Source organism: Leptodactylus fuscus, chromosome 5 (assembly GCF_031893055.1).
Source record: "Leptodactylus fuscus isolate aLepFus1 chromosome 5, aLepFus1.hap2, whole genome shotgun sequence".
NCBI classification, from domain to species: domain Eukaryota; kingdom Metazoa; phylum Chordata; class Amphibia; order Anura; family Leptodactylidae; genus Leptodactylus; species Leptodactylus fuscus.
Genome location: NC_134269.1, coordinates 85,815,825 through 85,843,318, shown reverse-complemented (window position 1 = coordinate 85,843,318; position 27,494 = coordinate 85,815,825). Strand labels below are relative to the sequence as shown.

General features: G+C 43.3%; 1 protein-coding gene across 1 annotated transcript in view; it reads left to right on the top strand.

Moving 5' to 3' along the window:
* The first annotated feature begins 427 nt into the window (after positions 1-427).
* The window catches only part of LOC142203096 (proprotein convertase subtilisin/kexin type 5-like), an 82,844-nt gene continuing 55,777 nt past the window's right edge, over positions 428-27,494 (top strand). The window contains exons 1-6 of the mRNA XM_075273579.1: positions 428-803; positions 14,083-14,286; positions 18,712-18,780; positions 20,772-20,814; positions 22,856-23,001; positions 24,919-25,113. Coding sequence (XP_075129680.1) covers positions 620-803; positions 14,083-14,286; positions 18,712-18,780; positions 20,772-20,814; positions 22,856-23,001; positions 24,919-25,113 — 841 coding nt within the window. The 5' untranslated portion in view covers positions 428-619. The remainder of the gene's footprint in view (positions 804-14,082; positions 14,287-18,711; positions 18,781-20,771; positions 20,815-22,855; positions 23,002-24,918; positions 25,114-27,494) is intronic.

Sequence of the window (27,494 nt, the reverse complement as noted above, 5' to 3'; positions counted from 1 at the left end):
TTTTACCAAGTCCAACTCCACCATCAGGAGCTCTGGCGAAGAAGTCCGGGGCCTGTTCCTGCTCCAGTTATGAGGGCGTAGTGCACTCAGGTCTGTTTACACCTCGATACCTGGGGATTCTAGTTACCCAAGACTTACAGTGATTATTATTGCATCATGTTCCTAACAGTTGATGATTATGGCTTATATCAATATAAAATAGCATAAATATAGGTTAAATTAGTTTTTTTGCTAATATAGAAATATCATATATGAGCTCTGATCCTATCATATAACAGGAGGTAGTGTGAGGTAGATGAAGAAATCAATATTCGCTCCTGTTTCAGTAATGTGTCTGGACCAACCACCTTTAGAATAAATAGATACAAGAGGTACAGCCTTACACTGTTACTAGTAGCTCTATGGATATGCAGCTACAACAAGGGCTTTTCCTTCCTGCCTGTATTTCTTTCCCTGAATAATTCTGGAATTTGATCTGAAGAGGACACAAACCGGTTTGACTAGTCTGTGACTCTTATTTCATGCTGCATTTCTTTCAAGGAAATTCTCACTCCCTGTCCATTGTCAGGGTGCACCTGTTGGACAGCAGACACTTTGCAGAGGGACACTGCAAAGAGAAATGGACCTGAAAGCAGCGCTAGTATACAGCTCTGTGCTGTTCCTTCTACATGGCTGTGGTCTCTTGTCCGCCATGTTGTGTCCAAATGGTCAGTTTGCACTGAACGGTCAGTGTGTGGACTGTCATTCTAGCTGTGAGGAATGCAGTGGGCAGGAACCATATGAATGTACCCTGTGTGGCATAGGTAAGTGAATAGCAGATCATTTTGTGCCTGGTAATGGTAATCCATGTTGTATTGCATTATAGACATTGCTACAAAGAAAACCTCAATAAATGGATCATGTTAAACATACAATGAGGAAATCTATTAAGACTGGTATTTCCTACTCCTGTCTTAATAAAATCCCTGATTTGCTCCGGCCTCTTAATAAATCAGGTGCATGCCCATGCGTTAGATTGGAAATCTATGCCAATCAGGAACTAGCGTAGATTTCCTATAGAAATCCTACTAGTTTTCTGGTGTGAGTTATAATAAACGTCAGGCTGAGGCATCTCATTTCACTCTGCCGACATTTGGGGCATAGACCGGGGGATGTGGCATATCTTTGCAGCAAGAAAGGGATGTGCATGTGATAGTAATACCCAGTTATGGCTGAAAACTGGTGTAGATGGGTGGATAAATTCCCTTCATTGTGTCTGTAATTTTGGGGACTTCTATAAAGAGTCTCAGAAGTGTTCTATAGGTGAAGCATTTGGGCAGTTCTCACTGGTGAATAGCCTATTGTGATATACAATAGCGGTATAGTGGATAATTGTTGCGCTGACAATTTTCGGAGGAACGTGCTACTGAATCTACCTGCCCGAAAGCCAATAGCATACCTTTGCCTTTGGCTACAATTTAGGTCAGGTTTTTTTGCTCATAGTGCTGTTTATGGACTGGTACAAATGCAGTGGTCTTATGTTTGCTTGTTTGTAATAATAGGAGGATAATATGAAGCTCAACACACACTTTTATGGTGATTTTTTTTTTTTTTACAGCTTTTTTTTTCTATTGTCCTCTATTCTGAAACAACTGTGTCAAAAAAACTGAAAATTGTGTCTGTACAATTGAGGACTATGATCAACAAATCCAAAAAGCCCATTGGGTTCAGCACATTGTTTAAAAGAACTGGTATTAATAAATGAAGGTTTAGGAAAAAAACTGACAGGATGTGATATCTGCTAGTTTGCCATAGATATGTAGTCAGCGGAGATGAATTGTAAAGCAAGACAAACATACTGCATATTGTAAGTTTGAACCCAACCAAGTGAAGTATACTGACGTAAGCGAAGTAGGTGTTACGGAAAACTATATGTACATAAAGTGTGGCAAGATGTTGATGTTTCCACAGTAAAGATTTTTGTGAGACTTTGCACTTTGTCAACGGCTAAGCATGAGACGCTTATAAATTCAAGTGTGGAAAACTGAGAGGAACACCCTATATTTATTATATCAAGGTGTACTGCAGAAACTTGCAGACTTAAAATCTATTCCATATATCTGATAGAAGTCATTGTGGCAACAACTACTTGGCTTTCTGTAAGTTTTTTGGTAAATTTGCTGAATTTCTGCAACAAATCTGCTGTATGTGATTTTGGCCTTATGACTGTTCATGTGTTATCTAAGCATTTTAATGACATCTGTGATATGGCTTTTAATGGCTCCTGAAACATAGGGTTTAAGGCTAAGGCCTAGTTCACACAGGTTTTTTTGGACCAGATTTTGACAAGGAGGCTAGCCGCGACTGGATGCCGGTGCAGTGCATATAGTGCACTGGCATTCAGTCACGGCATTCCGCTCCAGATGAAGCCCAAATGAACGAGCCTAGTCAAGAGGGAGAATCGTGCCACGGATGTCCATGGCTGATTCGCGTTTAGAAAGGGCATGTTGCTTCTTTTTCCACGAGCAGGAATAAACTGCTTGCGGAAAAAGGAACCCATTGAATTCAATGGGACGTGGTTTTATGAGCAGGATTTTGACGTGGATTCCACGTCAAAATCCTGACCAAAAAACCCTGTGTGAACCCAACCTAACAGTCACATATTGAGTACACCATTCAACAAGTGTGCCTGAATTTACCTTAATTAGGCTAAAGCCCCATCTAGCAGTGTTTTTCATTGTGGGTTTTTTTTTTTAATTTTTTTACTCCAGACTACAATAGTCTTTGGGGGTCTGTATCTGTTCAGTCTCATGATGGCAACTAATTTCTGGAAATTCTGTACCTAATTGGTCTCAGCGATCACATGAGGTGCAGGACTCCCAGCAAGGAGGCGCCAGCACAAGACTGAACGGACACTGGCGGCGGACAACGGAGACAGGTGAGTATGCTTTTTTTATTTGGTTTTTATTTTCCACCTCCCTCCTGGCACAAGTTGCTCCTGGACAACCACTTTAAAGGATTTATCCATGTTTCTAATATTGATGGGCTGTCATTAGGATAGACCATCAATATTACATCTGTGATGATACAACAGCTAGAGATGAGCGAACAGTGTTCTATCGAACACATGTTCGATCGGATATCAGGGTGTTCGCCATGTTCGAATCGAATCGAACACCACGTGGTAAAGTGCGCCAAAATTTGATTCCCCTCCCACCTTCCCTGGCGCCTTTTTTGCACCAATAACAGCGCAGGGGAGGTGGGACAGGAACTACGACACCGGGGGCATTGAAAAAAATTGGAAAAAGTCATTGGCTGCCGAAATCAGGTGACCTCCATTTTAGACGAATAGTGGATTTCAAATCCGGGTCATATGAGAATGTGAACTTTGTGACTATGAGACAGGGATAGCTGTACAGGCAGGGATAGCTAGGGATAACCTTTATTTAGGGGGGAATGTTATTAAAAATAACTTTTTGGGGCTCTATCGGGTGTGTAATTGTGATTTTTGTGAGATAAACTTTTTCCCATAGGGATGCATTGGCCAGCGCTGATTGGCCGAATTCCGTACTCTGGCCAATCAGTGCTGGCCAATGCATTCTATTAGCTTGATGAAGCAGAGTGTGCACAAGGGTTCAAGCGCACCCTCGGCTCTGATGTAGCAGAGCCGAGGCTGCACAAGGGTTCAAGCGCACCCTCGGCTCTGATGTAGGAGAGCCGAGGGTGCACTTGAACCCTTGTGCACCCTCAGCTCTGCTACATCAGAGCCGAGGGTGCGCTTGAACCCTTGTGCACACTCTGCTTCATCAAGCTAATAGAATGCATTGGCCAGCGCTGATTGGCCAATGTATTCTATTAGCCTGATGAAGTAGAGCTGAATGTGTGTGCTAAGCACACACATTCAGCTCTACTTCATCGGGCTAATAGAATGCATTGGCCAGCGCTGATTGGCCAGAGTACGGAACTCGACCAATCAGCGCTGGCTCTGCTGGAGGAGGCGGAGTCTAAGATCGCTCCACACCAGTCTCCATTCAGGTCCGACCTTAGACTCCGCCTCCTCCGGCAGAGCCAGCGCTGATTGGCCGAAGGCTGGCCAATGCATTCCTATGCGAATGCAGAGACTTAGCAGTGCTGAGTCAGTTTTGCTCAACTACACATCTGATGCACACTCGGCACTGCTACATCAGATGTAGCAATCTGATGTAGCAGAGCCGAGGGTGCACTAGAACCCCTGTGCAAACTCAGTTCACGCTAATAGAATGCATTGGCCAGCGCTGATTGGCCAATGCATTCTATTAGCCCGATGAAGTAGAGCTGAATGTGTGTGCTAAGCACACACATTCAGCACTGCTTCATCACGCCAATACAATGCATTAGCCAGTGCTGATTGGCCAGAGTACGGAATTCGGCCAATCAGCGCTGGCCAATGCATTCTATTAGCCCGATGAAGTAGAGCTGAATGTGTGTGCTAAGCACACACATTCAGCACTGCTTCATCACGCCAATACAATGCATTAGCCAGTGCTGATTGGCCAGAGTACGGAATTCGGCCAATCAGCGCTGGCTCTGCTGGAGGAGGCGGAGTCTAAGATCGCTCCACACCAGTCTCCATTCAGGTCCGACCTTAGACTCCGCCTCCTCCAGCAGAGCCAGCGCTGATTGGCCGAATTCCGTACTCTGGCCAATCAGCACTGGCTAATGCATTGTATTGGCGTGATGAAGCAGTGCTGAATGAGTGTGCTTAGCACACACATTCAGCTCTACTTCATCGGGCTAATAGAATGCATTGGCCAGCGCTGATTGGCCGAATTCCGTACTCTGGCCAATCAGCACTGGCTAATGCATTGTATTGGCGTGATGAAGCAGTGCTGAATGAGTGTGCTTAGCACACACATTCAGCTCTACTTCATCGGGCTAATAGAATGCATTGGCCAATCAGCGCTGGCCAATGCATTCTATTAGCGTGAACTGAGTTTGCACAGGGGTTCTAGTGCACCCTCGGCTCTGCTACATCAGATTGCTACATCTGATGTAGCAGTGCCGAGTGTGCATCAGATGTGTAGTTGAGCAAAACTGACTCAGCACTGCTAAGTCTGCATTCGCATAGGAATGCATTGGCCAGCCTTCGGCCAATCAGCGCTGGCTCTGCCGGAGGAGGCGGAGTCTAAGGTCGGACCTGAATGGAGACTGGTGTGGAGCGATCTTAGACTCCGCCTCCTCCAGCAGAGCCAGCGCTGATTGGCCGAATTCCGTACTCTGGCCAATCAGCACTGGCTAATGCATTGTATTGGCGTGATGAAGCAGTGCTGAATGTGTGTGCTTAGCACACACATTCAGCTCTACTTCATCGGGCTAATAGAATGCATTGGCCAGCGCTGATTGGCCGAATTCCGTACTCTGGCCAATCAGCACTGGCTAATGCATTGTATTGGCGTGATGAAGCAGTGCTGAATGTGTGTGCTTAGCACACACATTCAGCTCTACTTCATCGGGCTAATAGAATGCATTGGCCAATCAGCGCTGGCCAATGCATTCTATTAGCGTGAACTGAGTTTGCACAGGGGTTCTAGTGCACCCTCGGCTCTGCTACATCAGATTGCTACATCTGATGTAGCACTGCCGAGTGTGCATCAGATGTGTAGTTGAGCAAAACTGACTCAGCACTGCTAAGTCTGCATTCGCATAGGAATGCATTGGCCAGCCTTCGGCCAATCAGCGCTGGCTCTGCCGGAGGAGGCGGAGTCTAAGGTCGGACCTGAATGGAGACTGGTGTGGAGCGATCTTAGACTCCGCCTCCTCCAGCAGAGCCAGCGCTGATTGGTCGAGTTCCGTACTCTGGCCAATCAGCACTGGCCAATGCATTTCTATGGGGAAAAGTTAGCTTGCGAAAATCGCAAACTGACAGGGATTTCCATGAAATAAAGTGACTTTTATGCCCCCAGACATGCTTCCCCTGCTGTCCCAGTGTCATTCCAGGGTGTTGGTATCATTTCCTGGGGTGTCATAGTGGACTTGGTGACCCTCCAGACACGAATTTGGGTTTCCCCCTTAACGAGTTTATGTTCCCCATAGACTATAATGGGGTTCGAAACCCATTCGAACACTCGAACAGTGAGCGGCTGTTCGAATCGAATTTCGAACCTCGAACATTTTAGTGTTCGCTCATCTCTAACAACAGCCAGTGTTATGTCAGTCCAGGTAGCTGCAACGGGGCTAAGGAATAGCAGTAGGAAATCTCGCCCTGCACTACTCCCACTAGCTATCCCGGTCCCTGCCTCACGGGTGTGGGTCGGCTGTACTCAGGCTAAGCCTGACCCCGACAGCTCCTCTCTCACTGATACCGTAGGCCTAGAGGGAAGTGGGAGAAGGAATGCCCTATAAGATCTCTAGGGACTGGAGACTAAAGGGGGTCACCCCTAACGAACAAGTGAAACTGCTCCTGACAGGGACTGACAAAGGTGTGCGCTGACTAACAACACAAGCAGCACACAGGAAAAATGTTGGAAAGGATTCCCCCAAACCAATATGGGAAGGAACCTTACACTAGGAAACAAACACAGGGAAACTGAGTAGAAATCAAAGGATAAGGCAATTCACTCACACAGTCAATTATACACAGAGGGAGGATTGGTGAACACAGAAGGGAAAACACACAAACCAACTCGTTCACCCAAACCTCCCAAAAACCAACCACGGAACTTCCTCTATCCAAGATAACCACCTACTCCTCCTGCTAAGGCCTAGCTCTGTAAAAGCGACACTCAGCACAGAACCATGGGAGGCATGGGTTTAAATACAGAGTAGAGACCACTCCTCCCAGGTGCAAATGGGAGGACAGACTAATCAACCAGGAGATAAAGCTGCCTACCAGCAGTGCGCGCATGCAAGTCAGAAGGTGTGCACTAATACCCACGACAGGACAACCCCGCAGCGCCAGGACGCCACCCCAGACACCGCGCAGCCAGAAACTCCCCAGGTAAGAAAAATAGAAAGTAATGAACCTAAATACTCCTAACAGGATCCTCCCCTCAAGGAGAAGACTCCGGATTCTCTAGGAGCATCCTTCTTCGGGAACTCCTTGTGGAATTTCTCCACGAGTCTGGGGGCTGACATATCCGACTCCAGGACCCAAGAATTATCCTCAGGACCGTATCCCTTCCATGCCACCAGATACCGTAGCTTCCCCCGAACATATTTGCTATCCAGAACTCGGGATATCTCATACTCCCCGGACTCAGAAACTGGTGGAACCTTAACTGGAGACGTTCCCTTCTTGGCCTTCTTTAACAAGGAGACATGGAACACCCGGTTTATCTTCCACCTTTTAGGTAGTTGCAGCTGCGCCGCCACTTCATTTACCATCTTGATGATCTTAAAAGGACCCACAAACCTGGGACCCAGCTTCTTGCTAGGAACCTTCAACCTGATATTCTTAGTGGACAACCAAACCATCTCACCAGGGAAGAACTGCAACTCTCCTCTCTTCCGATCCGCCTGGACCTTAGCCTGGTGCGACGCCCGCACCAGATTCTCTCGGATACGGGACCATACCCCTTGCAGCTTTTTAGAAAATAGCTCCTCCTCCGGAACTGGGGAAGAAAATACTCCGGATGTCTACCACCGGAGCAAAAAAAAGGTGTGGTACCTGTGGCATTGGAATCATGGTTGTTTAGGGAAAATTCTGCCAGGGGGAGAAAGGCAGCCCAATTATTCTGGTTCTCTCGAACAAAACACCTCAAAAACTGTTCCACATCCTGATTCTTCCTCTCTGTTTGTCCGTTAGACTCTGGGTGAATCCCGGAGGAAAACGACAGTGTAACTCCCAACCTGCTGCAAAAAGCCCGCCAGAATTTAGCCACAAATTGCGGTCCCCTGTCCGAAACGATCTCCTCAGGAAGACCATGCAACCTTACAATTTCTTTAATAAACGCCTCTGATAGTGTCTTGGCACATGGCATCCTGGAAAACAGGATCAAATGGCACATTTTCGTGAAGCGGTCAACGACTACCCAAATGACCGTGAAACCCTTAGACACCGGAAGGCCCGTGATGAAATCCATAGACAGATGAGTCCAAGGTGCCTTAGGAGGTTCCAATGGATGTAGAAGACCGTGGGGACGGGTATGCGACGCCTTGGCCCTTGCACAGACCGAACAATTTTGAACAAACTGCAAGACATCCTTACTCCACCCTGGCCACCAAAAATTCCTAGACACCAATCTCATGGTCTCTGAAACCCCCGGGTGACCAGCAAGAACCGACTCGTGACACTCCCTCAGGAGACTTTGTCGGAGAGTAGTTGGGACAAAAAGCTTGTTTCTAGGTATCTTGGAAGGTGCAGCGCGTTGCGCTTCGATCAAGGCCTTCTCCAATTTCGCGCCCAATACTGCTACCACCACTCCATCCCCAAAAATAGTGGCAAGCGCCTCTCGTTCCTCCTCAGTCGACATATACCGGGATAAAGCATCAGCCTTAACATTCTTTGAACCCGGCACATAAGTCACGGCAAAATGGAACCGCGCAAAAAATAGAGCCCATCTGGCCTGCTGTGCATTTAATCTCTTCGCCGACCCAAGATAAACCAAATTCTTGTGGTCAGTAAATACCTGGACTGGCCTTCTGGCCCCCTCCAGGAAATGACGCCAATGTTCGAACGCTAGTTTTATTGCCAGTAGTTCCCTATCTCCGATGTCATAATTCCATTCAGAGGCAGAGAATTTCTTAGAAAAGAAGGCACAGGGATGCGTACCCTCCTCGAACTCCTGAGAAAGTACTGCTCCCACCCCCACCGAGGAGGCATCCACTTCCACTCAGAAGGCCAACCTCTCATCCGGCTGTCTCAAAATGGGAGCGGACGAGAATCGCTTCTTCAGTTCTTCAAACGCAGCTAGCGCCTCTGGCGACCACTTAGCACAGTCAGCCCCCTTCTTAGTCAAGTCCGAGATGGGTTTCACAACCTCAGAAAATCCCTTGATAAACTGGCGATAATAGTTGGAGAACCCCAAGAACCGTTGGACCGCCTTTAGGTTCTCGGGTCGCGGCCACTCCAAGACTGCCCTGACCTTCTCAGGGTCCATCTCGAATCCCTTTTCCGATAGGATATAGCCAAGGAAACATAATTTATTGACCGTGAACACACATTTCTCCAGCTTAGCACTTAATTGGTTAACCCTCAGGAGATCTAAAACCTCTCTCACTCTCTCCCAATGAGTCTCCAAATCCAGGGTGTAAATGAGTATATCGTCCAGATAGACCACAACCCCCCTCCCTATGACGGCACTTAGTACATCATTAATAAAATTCTGAAAAAACGCAGGCGCATTGGTTAGACCGAAAGGCATCACAAGATTCTCAAAGTGTCCTAGGGGTGTGTTAAACGCTGTTTTCCACTCATCCCCCTTCTTGATTCTCAGCAAGTTATACGCCCCACGTATATCTATTTTACTAAACCAGCGGGCTCCCGTAATCTGGCTGAATAGATCCGAGATCAACGGAATGGGATAGGGATTCCGCACCGTGATTTTGTTAATCTCCCTAAAATCCAAACAAGGGCGCAACCCTCCATCTTTCTTCTTTACAAAGAAAAACCCCACTGCTACTGGGGACTTAGATGGGCGAATATGCCCCACCTCTAGACTCCCCTCAATATACTCTTTGAGCGCCTCCCTCTCCGGAATAGTGAGATTGTACAACCGTGTCTTGGGTAGCACTGCATTTGGTATAAATTTAATCGAGCAATCATAGGTGCGATGTGGTGGTAATGTCTTGGCTGCCCTTTCCTCAAAGACCTCCCTGAACTCACATATTTCTTGAGGCAAATTGTCTATAGACAAAGACATAACGGATATGGGCAGACATCGACCATTACACCCCTGCCCCCAAGAAACTACTGACTCGGTCTCCCAGTTGATAATAGGGTTATGCTGCTTCAGCCAGGGCCACTCCAACACTACTTGTGCTGGTAACTTAGACAACAAGAACAAGTCAATCTCTTCCCTGTGGCCACCCACAATAAACTCCAGACCCTCCACCTGTTTGGAGATAACAGCTTGCTGTAGAGGGGTCTTATCAATAGCCCACACCGGTATCTGAGACTTCAAGACCAAAGGACTCACCCTTAATTGCTCACAAAACTCTGAGTCAATAAGGTTGACTGCCGAACCACAATCAACCAAAATCCGGCACTTCTGCCCATTTACCCATCCTTCAAGGGTCAACCCGGCAGTCTGAGTACAGGAAATATGCACACCTCCCTCCTTAGTAGGTTTTCTCCCTTTACCCTCAATAGACCTGGGGATATTACTCTCCTTGGCGAACCATTCTCTGGAGGGGCATACCCTTGCTACATGTCCCATCCCTCCACACACAAAACAGCGTACTGTGCGGGACCCTTCACTCTTGGGTCTAGCACTTCGCACAGTGGCCCCAATCTGCATGGGTTGGTCCCCCGGGTCCTCTCTAAAAACAGAGAATTGAGGAGGGCTAAGCCCCCCAGGACTCTTGTCTCCACGCTCCCGGAGGCGCCGTCCAACTCTAATTGCCAGCTGCACGGCCTCATCTAGATCTCCCGGAACAGGGTGAGAAACTAGATGGTCTTTAACCTGGTCCGAGAGCCCTGTCTCAAACTGACTAAGTAGAGCGGGGTCATTACAGTGTACTTCTGCTGCCCACCTACGAAACTCTGTGCAATAATTCTCTATAGCGTGATCCCCTTGCACCACACGTCGTAGGTTATTCTCAGCCGTGCGTACCCTGTCTGGGTCGTCATACAGTAACCCCATTGTGGAGAAAAACGCCTCTACAGTTAGTAAGCAAGCTGAGTCGGCTGGTAATGAATGTGCCCAGATGAGGGGATCATCTCTCAATAAAGTAATAATAATCCCAACTCTCTGTAACTCAGAACCGGAGGAAAACGGCCGTAGCCGGAAATACAAAAGACAGTCCTTTTGAAATCGGAAAAAATCTGACCTCTTACCTCGGAAGGGTTCAGGTAAGCTGACTTTTGGCTCCAGAGGCCGACCCACAGGGGCGCTACTCACCTGCCTCTGTATGCCCTCCACCTGAGAGGCTGTGTGTTGAGCCAACTGCTGTAACTGAGATACGCCAGAAGCTTGGATGGCATCCATTCGTAGCTTGATCCCCTCCATCTCAGTGGAAATCTGCTGCACCGCCTGGTACAACTGTTTCAGGTCCGTCATAATGCAAACGAACCTTTTTTTTTTTTTTTTTTTTTTTACCGGCTGAGTGTACTGTTATGTCAGTCCAGGTAGCTGCAACGGGGCTAAGGAATAGCAGTAGGAAATCTCGCCCTGCACTACTCCCACTAGCTATCCCGGTCCCTGCCTCACGGGTGTGGGTCGGCTGTTCTCAGGCTAAGCCTGACCCTGACAGCTCCTCTCTCACTGATACCGTAGGCCCAGAGGGAAGTGGGAGAAGGAATGCCCTATAAGATCTCTAGGGACTGGAGACTAAAGGGGGTCACCCCTAACGAACAAGTGAAGCTGCTCCTGACAGGGACTGACAAAGGTGTGCGCTGACTAACAACACAAGCAGCACACAGGAAAAATGTTGGAAAGGATTCCCCCAAACCAATATGGGAAGGAACCTTACACTAGGAAACAAACACAGGGAAACTGAGTAGAAATCAAAGGATAAGGCAATTCACTCACACAGTCAATTATACACAGAGGGAGGATTGGTGAACACAGAAGGGAAAACACACAAACCAACTCGTTCACCCAAACCTCCCAAAAACCAACCACGGAACTTCCTCTATCCAAGATAACCACCTACTCCTCCTGCTAAGGCCTAGCACTGTAAAAGAGACACTCAGCACAGAACCATGGGAGGCATGGGTTTAAATACAGAGTAGAGACCACTCCTCCCAGGTGCAAATGGGAGGACAGACTAATCAACCAGGAGATAAAGCTGCCTACCAGCAGTGCGCGCGTGCAAGTCAGATGGTGTGCACCAATACTCACGACAGGACAACCCTGCAGCGCCAGGACGCCACCCCAGACACCGCGCAGCCAGAAACTCCCCAGGTAAGAAAAATAGAAAGTAATGAACCTAAATACTCCTAACAGCCAGAACCTCTGCAGATCAGCTCTTCCAGGACAGCGTGGCTACAAGTAATGGTAACATTTCTAGGAGCCGCACTGTTCACTTGCCATACAAGGTGTAGCAGTAGGTTTAGTTAGTGCAGTGGTGCACATAGTATAGTGCGTGAGCAGCATGGCTCCGGACATGTTATTACCTTTAGCCGTCGTGTCTCGGTACCGCTGATTTGCAGGGTCCTGGCGGTGGGCCCCTAGAAACAATTCCACTGGTGGGCCCTAGACACCCCAGTCCGACCCTGTTGGAGAGGGACAGGTGATGTCACTAACATGTCACTGATCCCACTCCACCGACCACAAGCGCTGCTGCCTGCTGTTTAGCTTTATTGGTCACGTGGGCCACAGGACTTTTTAGGCATGATGCTCGATGGAATGGCCTGTGGCAGCGGACAGTGGAGAGTTGGGGACAGGTGAATTTATTTTAAATTGTAGAACTGTTTGTATATGTTGTGTACCGTATGTAAACCCTCGGATATAATAATAATAATAAAAATAATAATAATAACAATTATAATTACTAGAGATGAGTGAACAGCGTTCGATCAAGTACATGTTGCTAAAAATTTGATTCCCCTCCCACCTTCCCTGGTGCTTTTTTTGCACCAATAACTGCGCAGGGGAGGTGGAACAGGAACTACAACAACGGAAGCATAAAAAATATCAGAAAAAGTAATTGGCTGGCTAATTCAGGTGACCTCCCATTTATACAAACAATAGATTTAATATCCGGTTCATATGAGACTGTGAACTATGTGACTGTGAGACAGGGATAGATGTACAGGCAGGGTTAGCTAGGGATTACCTTTATTTAGGTGGGAATGTCACTCACCCAGCTCTTTGGGGCTCTATCTAGTTGGGATCCCTGTCAGCTTGCGATATGCACGACCTGACTTTTTCCCATAGGAATGCATTGACCAGCAGAGCTGAGTGTGCAGCAGGGTTCAGCACACTCAGCTCTGCTACATCTGTGATGCAGCAGAGCTGAGTGTGCAGCAGGGTTCAGCGCATCTCTGATGCAGCAGAGCTGAGTGTGCAGCAGGGTTCAGTGCACACTCAGCTCTGCTACATCTCTGATGCAGCAGGGTTTATATCTCTGATGTAGCAGTGCTGGCCGTGCTACATCTTGGCATAGGAATGCATTGACCAGCGTTGATTGGCCGAGTACCATACAGAGTACAGCATTTGGTCAATCAACGCTGGTTCTGCCGGAGGAGGCGGAGTCTAAGTTCTGTCCAAGGCAGTCTCCACACAGACGAGCCTCCGGCAGAACCAGCGTTGATTGGCCGAATGCTGTACTCTGTATGGTATTCGGCCAATCAATGCTGGTCAATGCATTCCTATGGGAAAAAGTCCGCTCCCGCATATTGCAAGCTGACAGGGATCCTGACGTAATACAGTGACTTGGGCATGTTAGATGCCCTCAGACATGCTTCCCCTGCTGTCCCAGTTGCATTCCAGGGTGTTGGCATCATTTCCTGGGGTGTCATAGTGGAGTTGGTGACCCTCCTGAGTCGAATAGTGGTTTCCCCCTAAACGAGTATTTATTCCCCATAGACTATAATGGGGTTCGATGTTCGATCGAACAGTCGAGTATTGAGTGGCTACTCGAATCGAACTTCGCACTTCGAACATTTCACTGTTCGCTCATCTCTAATAATTACCCCAGGCCCCTCCAGTGTTTGTCCAATTCTTGGACCCTCTAAGCTGAGCAATGAAGCTTTGGGAGCCATTTGAATTTTCAAAAAAGCTAGAGTTCTATGCAATTCGCTTCACCAGGACAGATTTTTATCCTTTGCATATAAACAGTATATTCGAAAATCTTGAAAACTGTAAGAAAATTATGTGCAAACTCTAATAAAAACTACATAATTGTTCCTTATACTTTACAATGAATAATTCTTATTGCAGTAATTACACCTCCAACACAATTAACTGGGTACAATTATGCTAATTTTTTCTATATCTTTGTTGTATTTTCCTTTTTAAGATCCAGATGGATTTGAGCGCTTTCTCTATCGCAGTCGATGTAAAGTACACTGTCCTCGGGGCTTTTATCCAGAGCGTGACACCTATAGCTGTGAATCATGTCCACTGAACTGTGACCTTTGCTCCAATCTTAATAGTTGTCAAAAATGCAAAAGCAACTACAAGCTTCAGAATGGCGAGTGCTACTTAATCCAATGTTTGCCAGGTACTGTAACATCTACATCTTATGCCATTTATTTTGGACTTTTTCATTCATCTGAAAAATGAACAACATTGAAGGAAGAAAGTTTCCATCATGTTTTATAGACTGGAGTGAATACAGACGGAAAGTGTTCTGTTTGCATCAGTAATTCAAGCTCTGTTTAAGGACGATCCTGTCATTCTATGATGGGTGACAGCAACAGACTTTACAAACAGAAATGTGAACTTAGCCTTCCTCTGCCACTGTCAACTTAATTTCTTAGCATCTGTTATTAGGTGCAACTGGACTGATTCTGGTACAGTTAGATTTTTTTCTCTAGCCCCCACTGTTCCCAAGCAATCAATGCTGTTAGTGCCTGTTAGGCTATTTAGGCTCTGTATTATCAACTGTGCCAAAATCAGTGGAGTAGAATCTGTTAAATGAGGAAAAGAACTGAACTTGTTGGAGGTGGTCAAAGGTCTTCTTTAAGGTAGCTAAATTACTGAGCAGTCTCTTATTTGTATTTGACTTGCTCATATGCATACATTTTTAATGTACTGTATATACTGTATGGTGCCTTTATGCCTTTGCTTTATAGGTTGTTTGGAGGGTGGGTTGTGCTGTTCTGTGGTGGTTGCATAACAAGCTGCCAAGTACTGTTCTTGGTCACCAGCTACAGGGGATGGTATGAACAGTGGACTAGGCCCAGGAAGAGCCTGATCCATGACAGAAAGATGGCAGAACAGTGAAACACAGATAAAAGGGGTGCTGCCTATAAAAGAATGCAAATGGTCTGCATATGGTGCATAGTAAAACTATGTGGGCCTATGCAACACGTAAACCTGGGGCCTGTTCCATCTGAGAGGAGTGGGATATGCTGGGAGCTGCTATAAACTTGCACATTGTGGATTAGCATTTCACTGTAGGCCAGGACTGGCTTGCTCACTAGAGACTAGCAGGATTACCAGGAGACATGAATGTGGGTCTGAGGAGACTTGTGTTGAGGATTGCCTGGAAGAGTTGTGTGAACCATTGGAAAGGAGCAATTCGGCTGGAGGAAGCTAAGGAGGGATGAGGCAGAGATGCTATAGATAGGTCCAGTCAGGATGTGATATCTATCAGTTCTGTGGGAAATAGAAGAGAACTATTGTGGAGACCTGGTTACATGAAGTCCTAAGGTGTGGCTTAATGGGTTCTGTTGTGAGGCGTAAAAACATAAATGTCTTAGTCCCTGATGAGTGGTTAGAATTATCTTGAGTGCAGGGGCCTGGATATACAGGATATAAAAGCCTTAAGTGTTAGGGTAAGTTCACACAGAGTTTTTTGGTCAGGGTTTTGAGGCCGTATCCGACTCAAAACCCTGACCAAAAAGATGGCTCCCATTGAAATCAATGGGAGCCGCTCAGATCTTTTTTCTGGGAGACGTTTCTTTTGGCTCCCGGAAAAAAGAAGCGAGATGCTCATTCTTCAGGCCGAGTTGCCTCGCGATTTGGCCTGAAGACACACCCTCCTCCGGACTAGGCCCATTCATTGGGCCTAATCCGGAGCAGAGTGCGCAGCTGGATGCTGGTGCAGTGCACCGGCTTTCAGTTGCGGATGCCTGGTTTTTGGATCAGAACCTATGGTGGTCTCCTCCTCAGGTTCCAATCCAAAAAACCCCATGTGAACTTACTCTTAGAGAAAGTTAACATTGAGGAAAAAAGAAGAGGAATTCCTTCTCAGATTCCTTCTCATTTTCCACTCCTCCTGCTCCCCAGCTGGGAGTCTTGAGCTGAAGATTATGCAGCTGAATCAGTCACAAAATCTGCAGTAAGGGTAAGTTCACACAGAGTTTTTTGGTCAGGATTTTGAGCCCGGTCAGTTCTTTTTTCCGGATGCCGCTTTGTTCTGTCTCCCGGAAAAAGAAGCGAGATGTTCATTCTTCGCCTCGCGACATCCGCCTGAATACACTCCCTCCTCCTGACTAGGCCCATTCATTTGCGCCTAATCCAGACTGCGTGACTGGATGCTGGTGCACCCGTATTTCGATCTGGAACCTCAGGCGGCCTCCGCCTCAGGTTCTGGACCAAAAAACCCTGTGTGAACTTACCCTAAGTTCACACAGAGATTTTTGGTCAGGATTTTGAGGCCATATCCGCCTCAAAATCCTGACCAAAAAGATGGCTCCCATTGAAATCAAAGGGAGCCACTCAGGAGTTTTTTCCAGGAGTCGTTTCTTCTGGCTCTCAGAAAAAAAAAAGCAAAATGCTCATTCTTCAGGCCGTTTCACCTCGTGATTCGGCCTGAAAACACTCCCTCCTCCGGACTAAGCCCATTCATTGTAGAAAGGATCAATGGTACCGCACACTCAACTTAATGGTGTGGTGCTAGCAGTAATAGGGTCCTCCGACATAACCAATAAGTGTAGATGCTGCTGCACACACTAGCGTTCAAGAAGATACGATTATTTATTCAAAAGGTGAATAATTATTACAGTGATAACACCATGTTCATGGCGTTATCACTGTAATAATTATTAACCTTTAGAATAAATAATTGCATCTTCTTGAATGCTAGTGTGTGCAGCAGCATCTATTCTTATAGGCCCATTCATTGGACCTAATCTGGAACGGAGTGCACGGCTGGATGCCGGTGCAGTGCACCAGCTTTCAGTCGCGGCTACCCGACTTTTGGACTGGAACCTGAGGCGGCCTCCGCCTCAGATTCTGGTCCAAAAATCGCTGTGTGAACTTACCCTTAGGGTAAATTCATAGGGAGTTTTTTTTGTCAGGATTTTTAAGCCGTATCCGCCTGAAAATCCTGACCAAAAAGATGGCTCCCATTGAATTCCGCTAGGAAAAAAAAAAGCAGCGCAACCCATTGAAATCAATGGGAGGCTTTTTTTTCAGCGTGGAAAATTCCACACCAAATTCCTCACCATTTTTCTCTGTGTGAATGGACCCTAATGGACCCTAAGGTCCCGTGCACACGGAGTTAACGCAAGCGCATTTTAGCATAATACAAGTGTATAGAATACATGTATAAAAATAACACTCCCATTGACTTCAATGAAATCTTTTACACGTGTAAAAAACGCATCAAAATACGCGCCAAAAACGCGTACCACGTCAGAATAGCCTTGAGAAAGGCTGTTCTTCTCCTACCTTTAGATTTCTTCTCCAGGCCGCCGTTCGGTATAAATCCCGGTTTTCATTGGTATGCAAATGAGATATCTCGCAGCACTGGGGGCGGTCCCCAGCGCTCAAACAGCACTGGGGGCGTCCCCAATGCTGCGAGACAACTATCCAGTGCCGCCTCCATCTTCTTCTGAAATGGCCTCTCTTCGCGTCTTCTTCCGGCACTGTCTTCAAACTTCTAGGTCTAGGGCAAAGCCGACTGCGCATGCCTGCTGGCTACAAGAAAATGGCCGCTTACACAGTATTGTAAGCAGCCATTTTCTTGTGACTGGCGGGCAGGCGCAGTTGGCTCCCCAGAAAAAATTGCATTTTAATGATAGAATCCCTTTAGTAATTGTCTATATATTATGTTTGTGTCAATCTAAACTATTCTAGTTGATTCATACACTATATTTTATACTGTACAATAGCTCTGTAATTACAAATGCACCCCTGTTAGCTGTACACGCTTGCTAACAGATACATTTCCACCATCCCAGTATCTTCTAGTTATTTACCATTCCTGGTTAGAACTTGTGAATTATCACAGGCATGCTGTATATGACTTTACATTGCTAGTCATGAATTAAAGGGAGCATTTTAGCTCCTCACCTTTAATAGTATCAATAAATAAACCAAACACTTTAGATTTACCATTCAAATCCGAAGAAATAAATTCTAGACCACAAAGGTGTGACCTTTTTAAAAGAAACACATCCATTCAAGTGAGCTGCACTGTTCAGATAAGATAGCACAGGTGGAGGGGATTGTACAATAAAACTTATTCATCACTCCTGCTGGTTATCTGGGGAATACATGTGGCCAGGATACTGAATACATCAAAAACATGTTGATTCTGCACATTTTATTACATCAAAGACTGCTACAAACCATGGAGAGTTGCCAGACCGCATAGCAAACGTATATTTCAACTTATTGGAATCTCCATGTTTAAGAAATTAATTTGGATAATTGAGACATTGTCATTTCCTTTGTGACTTTCAAGTTACAACTGTCATGAAAATGGATGTGTCTACATTTAGCGATAATGGGAATGGTATGATTTAATTCTATGGAATTCTCTGAATAGAGATATGTGTATACGTATTCAGAATTCTTTGATCATGCAGAACAATAAAATAAAATAAAAACACCTGCATAAAATTGTGTAGGCCCCCCTCATGTCACCAAAACAGCATTGAGATGTGTAAATCTTGGATGCCATGAATACAGAATCCTGTATTCTTGTGTTACGCCAAACCAAGTGATTACATGTTTTTATTACACAATATAGGACAAATGGAAGACCCTGAGACTGGAGAATGTGTTGACTGTGAGACTGGGTGTAAAACATGTGCAGTAGGTAAGACAATGAAAAATGTATAAACAACTTTCACCAAATATACTGTACATTACACTTTTGTTATATAACTTGTAGCACTTATCACTGTGTTTTCTTGTTATTGTCACAGAACGTCAAATGTAATGGACAGTATTACATGAAAAGGTTTATTATGTGACATAAAGAAGTATTAACACTGTTCCAATCACATATATAGCACAAATATCTAATAAATGTGTGTATAATGTATATAATAAGTGTTTGTCAACAAGGTAGGCTGGATTCTAAATAGTAACAAACATGTAGAGAAATCAGCATCACTCTGAGGAAGGTGAAAATCTTTCTTTAATCCATATTAAGAGTTAAAAGTACAAACATATTACAAAGAAATGAAGAGGACAAAAAACATTAAAAAACGCCAACGCGTTTCAGAATACACAGTTCCTTAGTCATGGCATCCTAGACTAAATACAAACAGGCTAGTATATAAAGGAAGTAAGTACGGCTATTAATTGGTTTCACCTGCGTCTTGAAACAAGGCACACCTATTACGTCGGGAAGTAGTATCCCCATGGAAAACGTAGGATTAAAATTTTAATCAGCAGACGGTCACTTACAGTGCTGCCAAGTGCCATCAAGGTATCATATATGGGGTGGGATTTATTCCCGCATGAGGCTCACCATGGACAATGGTGACCAGTGACATAATGGCACGTGGTCTGTGAAGTGAAAGCAGCATTTGATGTATCGGATCCCACGTATTTAATATTGATAACCTATCCTAAAGATAATACCTCTTTAACTAATATAAGTAATGCTGGCCATTCAATACAGGCAAATTGCATGAATCTTCAATGCTTTTTCAAGTGCAGAGGCAAAAACCATTACACACTATGATATTCTAATAAGGTTCGCCATAAGAAAGACAAAACAGAACAAGAACAATCTCTACTGAACAGGAAAAGTGTATTCAAGTCACCAGTCTCAGAAATTAACAGTCCCTAAAATTAGAGTCCAATTATATGCTTCAATGGCTTCCAGTGGCAGACAAATCTCAACATCAACTATTCGGAGGAGACTGCTTGGATCAGGCCTCTGTGGTAGCATTGCTGCATGCTGACCTAAACTTAATCGAGATAGTTTGAACCACTAAGTAAAGAAACATCAGCCAAAATCTTAGAATGCACGGAAACCTCTACAAAACTGTCTGAAAAGCATCCTTAGAGGCTTCCTCAAGAAGTTGGTTGAGAGAATTCCAAGAATGTGCCTAGCTTTTCCAAGATCAAGGCAAGGATGGCTGACGGATTTTAGTAATATTTTAGTAATTTTTTGCACATTGCCTTAGCATTAATTTTTATTTCTGCTTACTAAATCAATATTGTAAAATGTGTAAACATGTATAGAGACCTAAACTCCCAGATTTTATCAGCACCCTGAAACAAATCCTACAACAACAACTGGAGCAACCAAAGTAACTGTGTGTGCCTGAGGATGTAACTGCCTCAGTCTGTTGATCACATGATCCGACAGAGGACCTGATTGGAGGCTGAATACAGTGAAGAGTCTGTTGGCTGAGTAAACTCACTATGAATTACACATCAGTATTCCTTGTTCTAAACAACAGACTCCAAGCAGAGGGCTGAACATTATTCTCCGGAGTGGTGCTTTAATTGCAATTAAAAACAAATTAAAAGATAAAATAGTGAAGTCAATATAGCAGAAGATTAGAAAAACCATGATACTGCAAGGTCACGCTGGTTTCAGAAAATACATTGGTTATGTTGATGTTTTCCATTATACGCTTTATTGCCATTGCTCCTCCATGTTTCTGTTTTGTATGCTCATTTCATCCTATTGACTCTGCTATGCTATCTTTGAATTTATATGTAACTGCGATCAACATAGCTTAGATTTATTAGTGTAAACTGGTTTATGTTATTTAATTGTTGTGGTTAGATTTGTATTTTGTTGAAGTATAATCACTCAAATTTCTATATTTTTCTTCTGTATAGATGATCCAGATATCTGCCTCAGCTGTCTTCAAGGTTATTTTCTGTAAGTCATTTGTATTTTCATCGATTTAGGTGGAAGGTAATATTCTTTATATGTTGTGAGTGGACAGTAGAAACTTAAAAGAGTCCTCCTGAATTTTAATATTAATGTGCCGTAATCTCTCTTCACTGGTTTCATCCTGACCCTCTACCCTTTCAACAATGGATCCAGAATGTGAGCCAGATCTTTCAACTTGAAGAATTTGTGTGCCATAGAAATTGAACCCATGATACCTATTTAAGGATCTAGTCCCCGTGGAGAGATCTACAATTCACCCTACAGACTAAAACAGCCCTTAGATCCTTAGCAATCTAATATTGATCAACAATTGTAAGGATATAAAAGTATTTTCCCCTAGCATATATCCACTTGTGCAAGCATCTTGTGTAAAGTTAATCCAATGATCCAGTAAGGTACAAGAATTTCAACACCAAGTTAGAGGTCATAATCAAAATGGAACTTTAAAGGGGTTTCCAGAACCTGAAGACAATTGATGACATATTCACAGGATAAGTTATTGGTATCAATTGGTTGGGGTCAGACACCTAGACCCTCTCCCAATCAGCTTGTTTTGTCTGCCGCAAGCTGTATGTAACAGATATAGAGACAAAGTGGTGAATTCCTCCCAGGATCAATTGTCTGGTTCGGAAAAAGGACCCCTGTTCCCTCGTGTCACAGCAAATTGATCTTTAATGGTACACAGCAAAGAAACATCACACGGCGCTGAAAAGCGTTTCAGGGACACTCTCCTTTATCAAATGGATACAGGAATGGATTCCTAATCCTAAAAGATAAGGATATTCACCACTTGGTCTCTATATCTGTTACGTTTATCCTTCCTCGCGAGGTGATGGAGGATTCTACAGCTACACCATACTCCTGGTTTGCCAATCACCGAAAAGGATGGATGGGTCCGTAACACTTGAGTGCTCTTTAAAATTTCACTTTTAATCCATATTTCATTAAAAAATATATACAAAAATCATAGTGAAAAAGAAAGAAAATGCGACTAAAAACCGCCGTCGCTATCGGTTTTTAGTCGCGATAGTGACTGCGGTTTTTAGTCACATTTTCTTTCTTTTTCACTATGATTTTTGTATATCTGCTGTCTATTTTTATACAAAATATGGATTAAAAGTGAAATTTTAAAGAGCACTCAAATGTTGCGGACCCATCCATCCTTTTCGGTGATTGGCAACTTCAGCTTCCAGAAGTCCAGAAGTATGGGACGTGCACCTTGCAGTGGCTACTCCAGGATTCGGTGAGCTTTCTCATACACATTTTTCATGTTATATTTGATACTCCTGGTTTATTTCAACATTACTTAAGGACTGCATTAACCTCCAGCTTGGGTGTATTTGTTTTATTGTATGGAAGCTGTATATAGTCAGTCATATGCCAGCAGTTAATAGACAAATACATGTTGGATAAAGGTTGGATAAGCGCAGCCACCCATAGAGTGATATACCAGTAGATTAGGTGATGTTATCATAAAGACAAAAGTGGTTCTTTAAGCCGCCCATATACAAGAGTCATTGGAAATAGCTGATTGTAGCCATTCAGTTGACCATTTCATCCTCATATCTGCCACAAATGTGATTGGACAGATGGAATATTTCGCCTGTGTTCAGTCTAAGCTAAATGTGTCTGACATTTTATTTTGGACTGAAAAGCTGGAAGAAAAAGATTGATTGTTAATTTTTTTCAACCTTTTTACTACATGTTTTGTGCTTCAAGATGAATGAGGACATTTCCAGCCATATACAGGAAGCCATTCTTAACAGAGTTTTGTTCCCAGTTTAATAGGGATGAGCCTGGGAAACAGGAACACAATTTTTATTATTACTGGATCATCTTATGAGTGCTTTGTTCTTAACATCCAGACTTTGACTGTAAAAACACATCATGTGACCGGTGTCTTGTCTCTCAGCAGTAGATTTGCAACCACAGCTTTGTTAGCATAGGGAGGGAACACTAACTGCTTATCTCAGCATAGTGCATCAGACTTTTAAGGCGTATGGATATTTACTTTCTATGATTTTAGGTATCACCTACAATGCCGTAAATATTGTCCCCCGAAGACCTATGAGGATAATAGCAGAAAAATGTGTCTCGCTTGTCCTCCAGGGTGCATTGAATGCCACAATGAAACTGATTGCTTTTCCTGTCAAAGTGGATATTATTTGCATGGTAAGAAGAGAGCAGTAAAAGCTTATCAGCCATTTCTCTACATATCTGTCACTTGTTCTTATTTGTTCAGTGGTGAATGGTTCAAAGATACAAGGACAACACACACCCTGCTTACAATTCTCATATACAATCATGAAACGAAGAATTGATTTTCCAAGCCTTTGTAACATTTCTTTTTTAATTTTAGTTTAGTTTTTTTTTGTATTTTATATATTTTTTTAGTTTAAAACTCCATAAATTTACTGAGCAACTTGCAACACACATTTGCTGCACATATGCTACATCTTGACCATGTTTCCTCAAGATGGTATATTTATATGACTGATTTTTTGGGATGAAAAACACATGTATTTGCAGAGGAAACTGCGGCAGATTTGTAATGTAAGCTGCTGATTATTCATATATAGGATTAGACCCGTTCAATGAGGTTAATCCATGTCTGGCTGCTCACCAGAGATTCCCATGACTTTTGTGTATAATCCCCAAAAAGAAGTTATTTGCCTGCGATGTGGATTTCAACCCCACAGCAGAGAATTCAGTGGCTGTGTGAATGGCAACAAGGAATCTCATTGAATGCAATGGGAGACAGACATCTGTTGACTCTCCCATGGATTATAGTGCAAGTAAGCACTAATATCCACGTGAAAATTCTGCCATTCCATCATACTCTTACAGTGTACTTAAAGGGAATGTATCACCAGAAAAATCACTGTTATTTAAATCACATTTTTATGTTAAGCATATTTTTTTTTTAAAGAATTTTTGGTAATTGTTTTTAATTTTCCAAATTTTTATTATCTATATGTAATAAAAAGCCTAAAATACTAGCAATTCCAGCTTTGGACATTAATCCTAAAATATTATGTTTCCTATAGAAGGACCATGTGCCATAAACACAATGGTCCAGAGCAGACCCTATTCACTTGTATGGAAGAGTTGCATGCTCTGTGACCTGTGTGCACCAATTGGGGAGTATATAAACAGTGAAATGACCTATTGTGACTGCTGCATTCTGTGTCTTATCTTCATATACATGATGGCTGTGATAATCCATGAGCTGATAAGTGAGGGGACTGCTGCAAAGAAGTCTACAGAATACAGGAAGTCTCAGCATGTTATATGGCCTAGTGGACAAAGTCAGAACTGCAGGATATTTTGAAGTGTTTTTAAATATAGATAATAACATGGAAAAATGTTAAAAACCTCAGCAAAACAACTTCAAAAATATGTTTAACTGTTTACTGATATCCGCTGGGTATTTAAATATAGTGAACACTCAGGAGCTCCACGGCTGCCATAGTCGTCGGGTATTCGCTGTATTATATCGCCCTCACTGATCACGGTCATGTGCTTCCTCCTCCTGATGCCTCAGTTAAAGCGGACCAAGGCACCATTTTCCCGGTCCTTGGAGTGAGATATGGAAAAACATTGAGCACTCCTATGTTTCTGAGAATGGAAAAAGTTTGAAAGTTGGGGCATCGTTTAAATAAAAAAATGTCTTTTTCTGGCAACACATTCCCTTTAAGTGTGTTACATGCCTAGAAAAGACACTATACATTAAGTGACAAATATTGTGTTGAGTCACCTGTCTCAAAAGATCCAGTGCAAAACAAAAGTTGCAGCGTATTTCAGTATTATTTGTGGTCAATAATATTGTAGCTATAATTTCCTATCAAAAATATACAGGACACGATTTAGATTTATTTTGGAGAAGTTAATTTCATGGCTCAAGCTTATTTCTTTTAAGTAGAAAGGTATCAGTGGGGGTTAACAGGAGAGATGGAGTACAAAGTGAAAAGCAGACAGGTTGGAAAGGTTTACAATATAGCTGTTCTGAATGTCAATCTTTGCTATGTGAATGTAGTCACAATGATGATTGTGCATAATAACAATTAACAAAGAAATGCTTCATTACAGATGCTAAGTGTGTGCTGAAATGCCCAGGTGGCATGTTCCAAGATACTAAGAAGTGGCAGTGTGAAGCCTGTCACAAATCGTGCCTAGCCTGTCATGGGCCCTCTCCTCGGGATTGTGACTTGTGCCCAGATGGGAAGCAACCATCCTTTGGAATGTGTCATCTTGTGACTTGCTTGGATGAACAATATTTTAATGGTTTGTAAACAAAATAATAATCTGACATTACAGTGGGTTAATGTGCTTTATCTGTTAATGGTCTCCTTCAGAATCCATGAAAATGGCACCATAAGGGTTCATTCACACTGAGTTTTTGACGCTGATTTTGATGCTGAATCTGCATCAGAATCCACATGGAAAAAAGTGGAAAAAGGAACCCATTGAAGTCAATGGGAGTCTTTTTTTCCATGTGGATTCTGACATGGATTCAGCATCAAACTCAGCGCCAAAAAACTCAGTGTGAATGGACCCTAACAGACTATATCTTTGACTGATGTGGAAAATTCAAGTAATAAAGCAATAATTCCCTTGCAGTAAAAAGTGCTGAAACACCCTATAGTGACAACGATGTGATACTGAACATAATGGCCCCAACAGCTGCTATGGGGCCCAACAACCAAGGGAACCAATTTTTCAGAAACTTAGGGTGCAGCTAGTGATAACTATTTGTGATAGATGTGGAAAACTGACTGCACCTCTATACTTGGATCTCATTATTACTTTCTTCATATCCTGTGATGTTTTAGTGTGCACATTATCCCTGTGCTATGATGTCACAATGGGCATTGTCCCTGTACTGTGACATCACTGTGTATATTATTCCTGTACTGTGGCAAAAAGTATATTGGGAAATTGTATAACTTTTCATTATACAAAGAATAATATTTGGCTTTCAATATTTGTCTGAAACTGGACAACCCCTTTAAAAGAATATAGTGCGTAAATATTCCCTTGAAATTTTTACCCTGCAAAATCTTACTAGTAGTAAAATCTTACTACTTACTATTAAAGTTAGGGAACGCTACCCTTGATAGACTCTTGTAAAGTACAATTAATAGCCCTTTCCTATATACTTCTCCAGTGGTTACGCTACTATTTTAGCAGGGAGAACATGCAACTTGGCCAGTCAGTATGACCTCTATTAGAGGGGTCTAGATTTATATAACACTGGTTCAGTATGTGGCACTGCTTCTTGTCATGAGAAAATACTAAATACATAGGACCTCACTATACCATTTGGGTAGGCTTTTATGGTGTGCCCACTACATGAAAAATGAGACTAGTTAATGTGCAAAATGCTGATAGTACCTACAAATCATGTGTAGAAGCTAAGGGAAAGTCACACTACCAATGGTGCTCCTGTGACACCAGAAATCTGTATTCTGATGAAGGCAATTTATTGCAACCCCATGAAAACTGCTGTTCTACTTACTTATGGATGGATTTGGGATGATAGATGATATGAAGTTTTTCCATAAAGTACCAAAATCTCTAAAAAGTCTATTTGGAATATAGGGTTGATCTGTTGTAACACTGAAGTTGAATTGTCAAACCAACCAGTGAATACAGAGCTTGAATTTAGGATATTCTTAGTTAATTCTATCCAGCATCTCCTACCTCTTGACTAGTTAGGTATAGTTATAGGAATAACAATATAGCATAGAGTGCTGAGCTAAGATAGCCAAGTGCAATATGATTAATCCCATGCTATGGTCCTGATGCTGGGAATTTGGGAAATGCTGAACTAGTCAATGTTCCAAGCTTTTAGCAATTCCCAGGAGTGCTAGATAAGCGATATTCAGAGTTCTACACTAAATTGCATCCTCCAACCTTATTTCCTTCATTCTGAAGGCAAGTATATTAACAGCTGTACAGTAAAATTAACAAGTAGAAAATTTTCATTTAGCACAGGCCAACGAACGTCTTTGTGGCTTTTTACAGTAGGGTATACATTGATCGTTGTGATTCCAAATTTAGGTTGAGATGAGAGCACACCAAACAACACTATTGATATTCCTCATATAGAGGAAAGGTTATTTATCAGACTTAAGCCTAATACACACAACCATATGTTTTGGCCCGTGTGCTAGCCATCGTTTTAACGGATAGCAATCAGAACCATTCATTTCTGTTTGCCATATACTGAACTGTGATTGTAATGGATTGGCATAGGGGCTGTGAGGATGGGTTACAAAAACTCAGGACATGTCCTGTTATGGTCTGTTTTGCAGTCTGGCTTCATACACTGAAGTGTATGGATCTGTGTAAGGCATAACAGCACAGTGACCCATATATGTATGAGCCTAATACACATGATAATACACATGGGCAATATATGACTCTGACATCAAACAGCAATTGAAAAACTGTGAACCTTACAGAAAAATAATGATATGCCATACTAGGGAGACTTTTTAAAGTTAAAATGAAGGATAATTCCACCAATGACACCATTTGGATTATCAATGCTGCGATATATATCAATTAACCCATGTCCAATATTTATGTAAATGGTCATTTCAATGCATGCATGTAATTATTGTGTATACTACATTGTCTCAATAAAATGTATATAATGT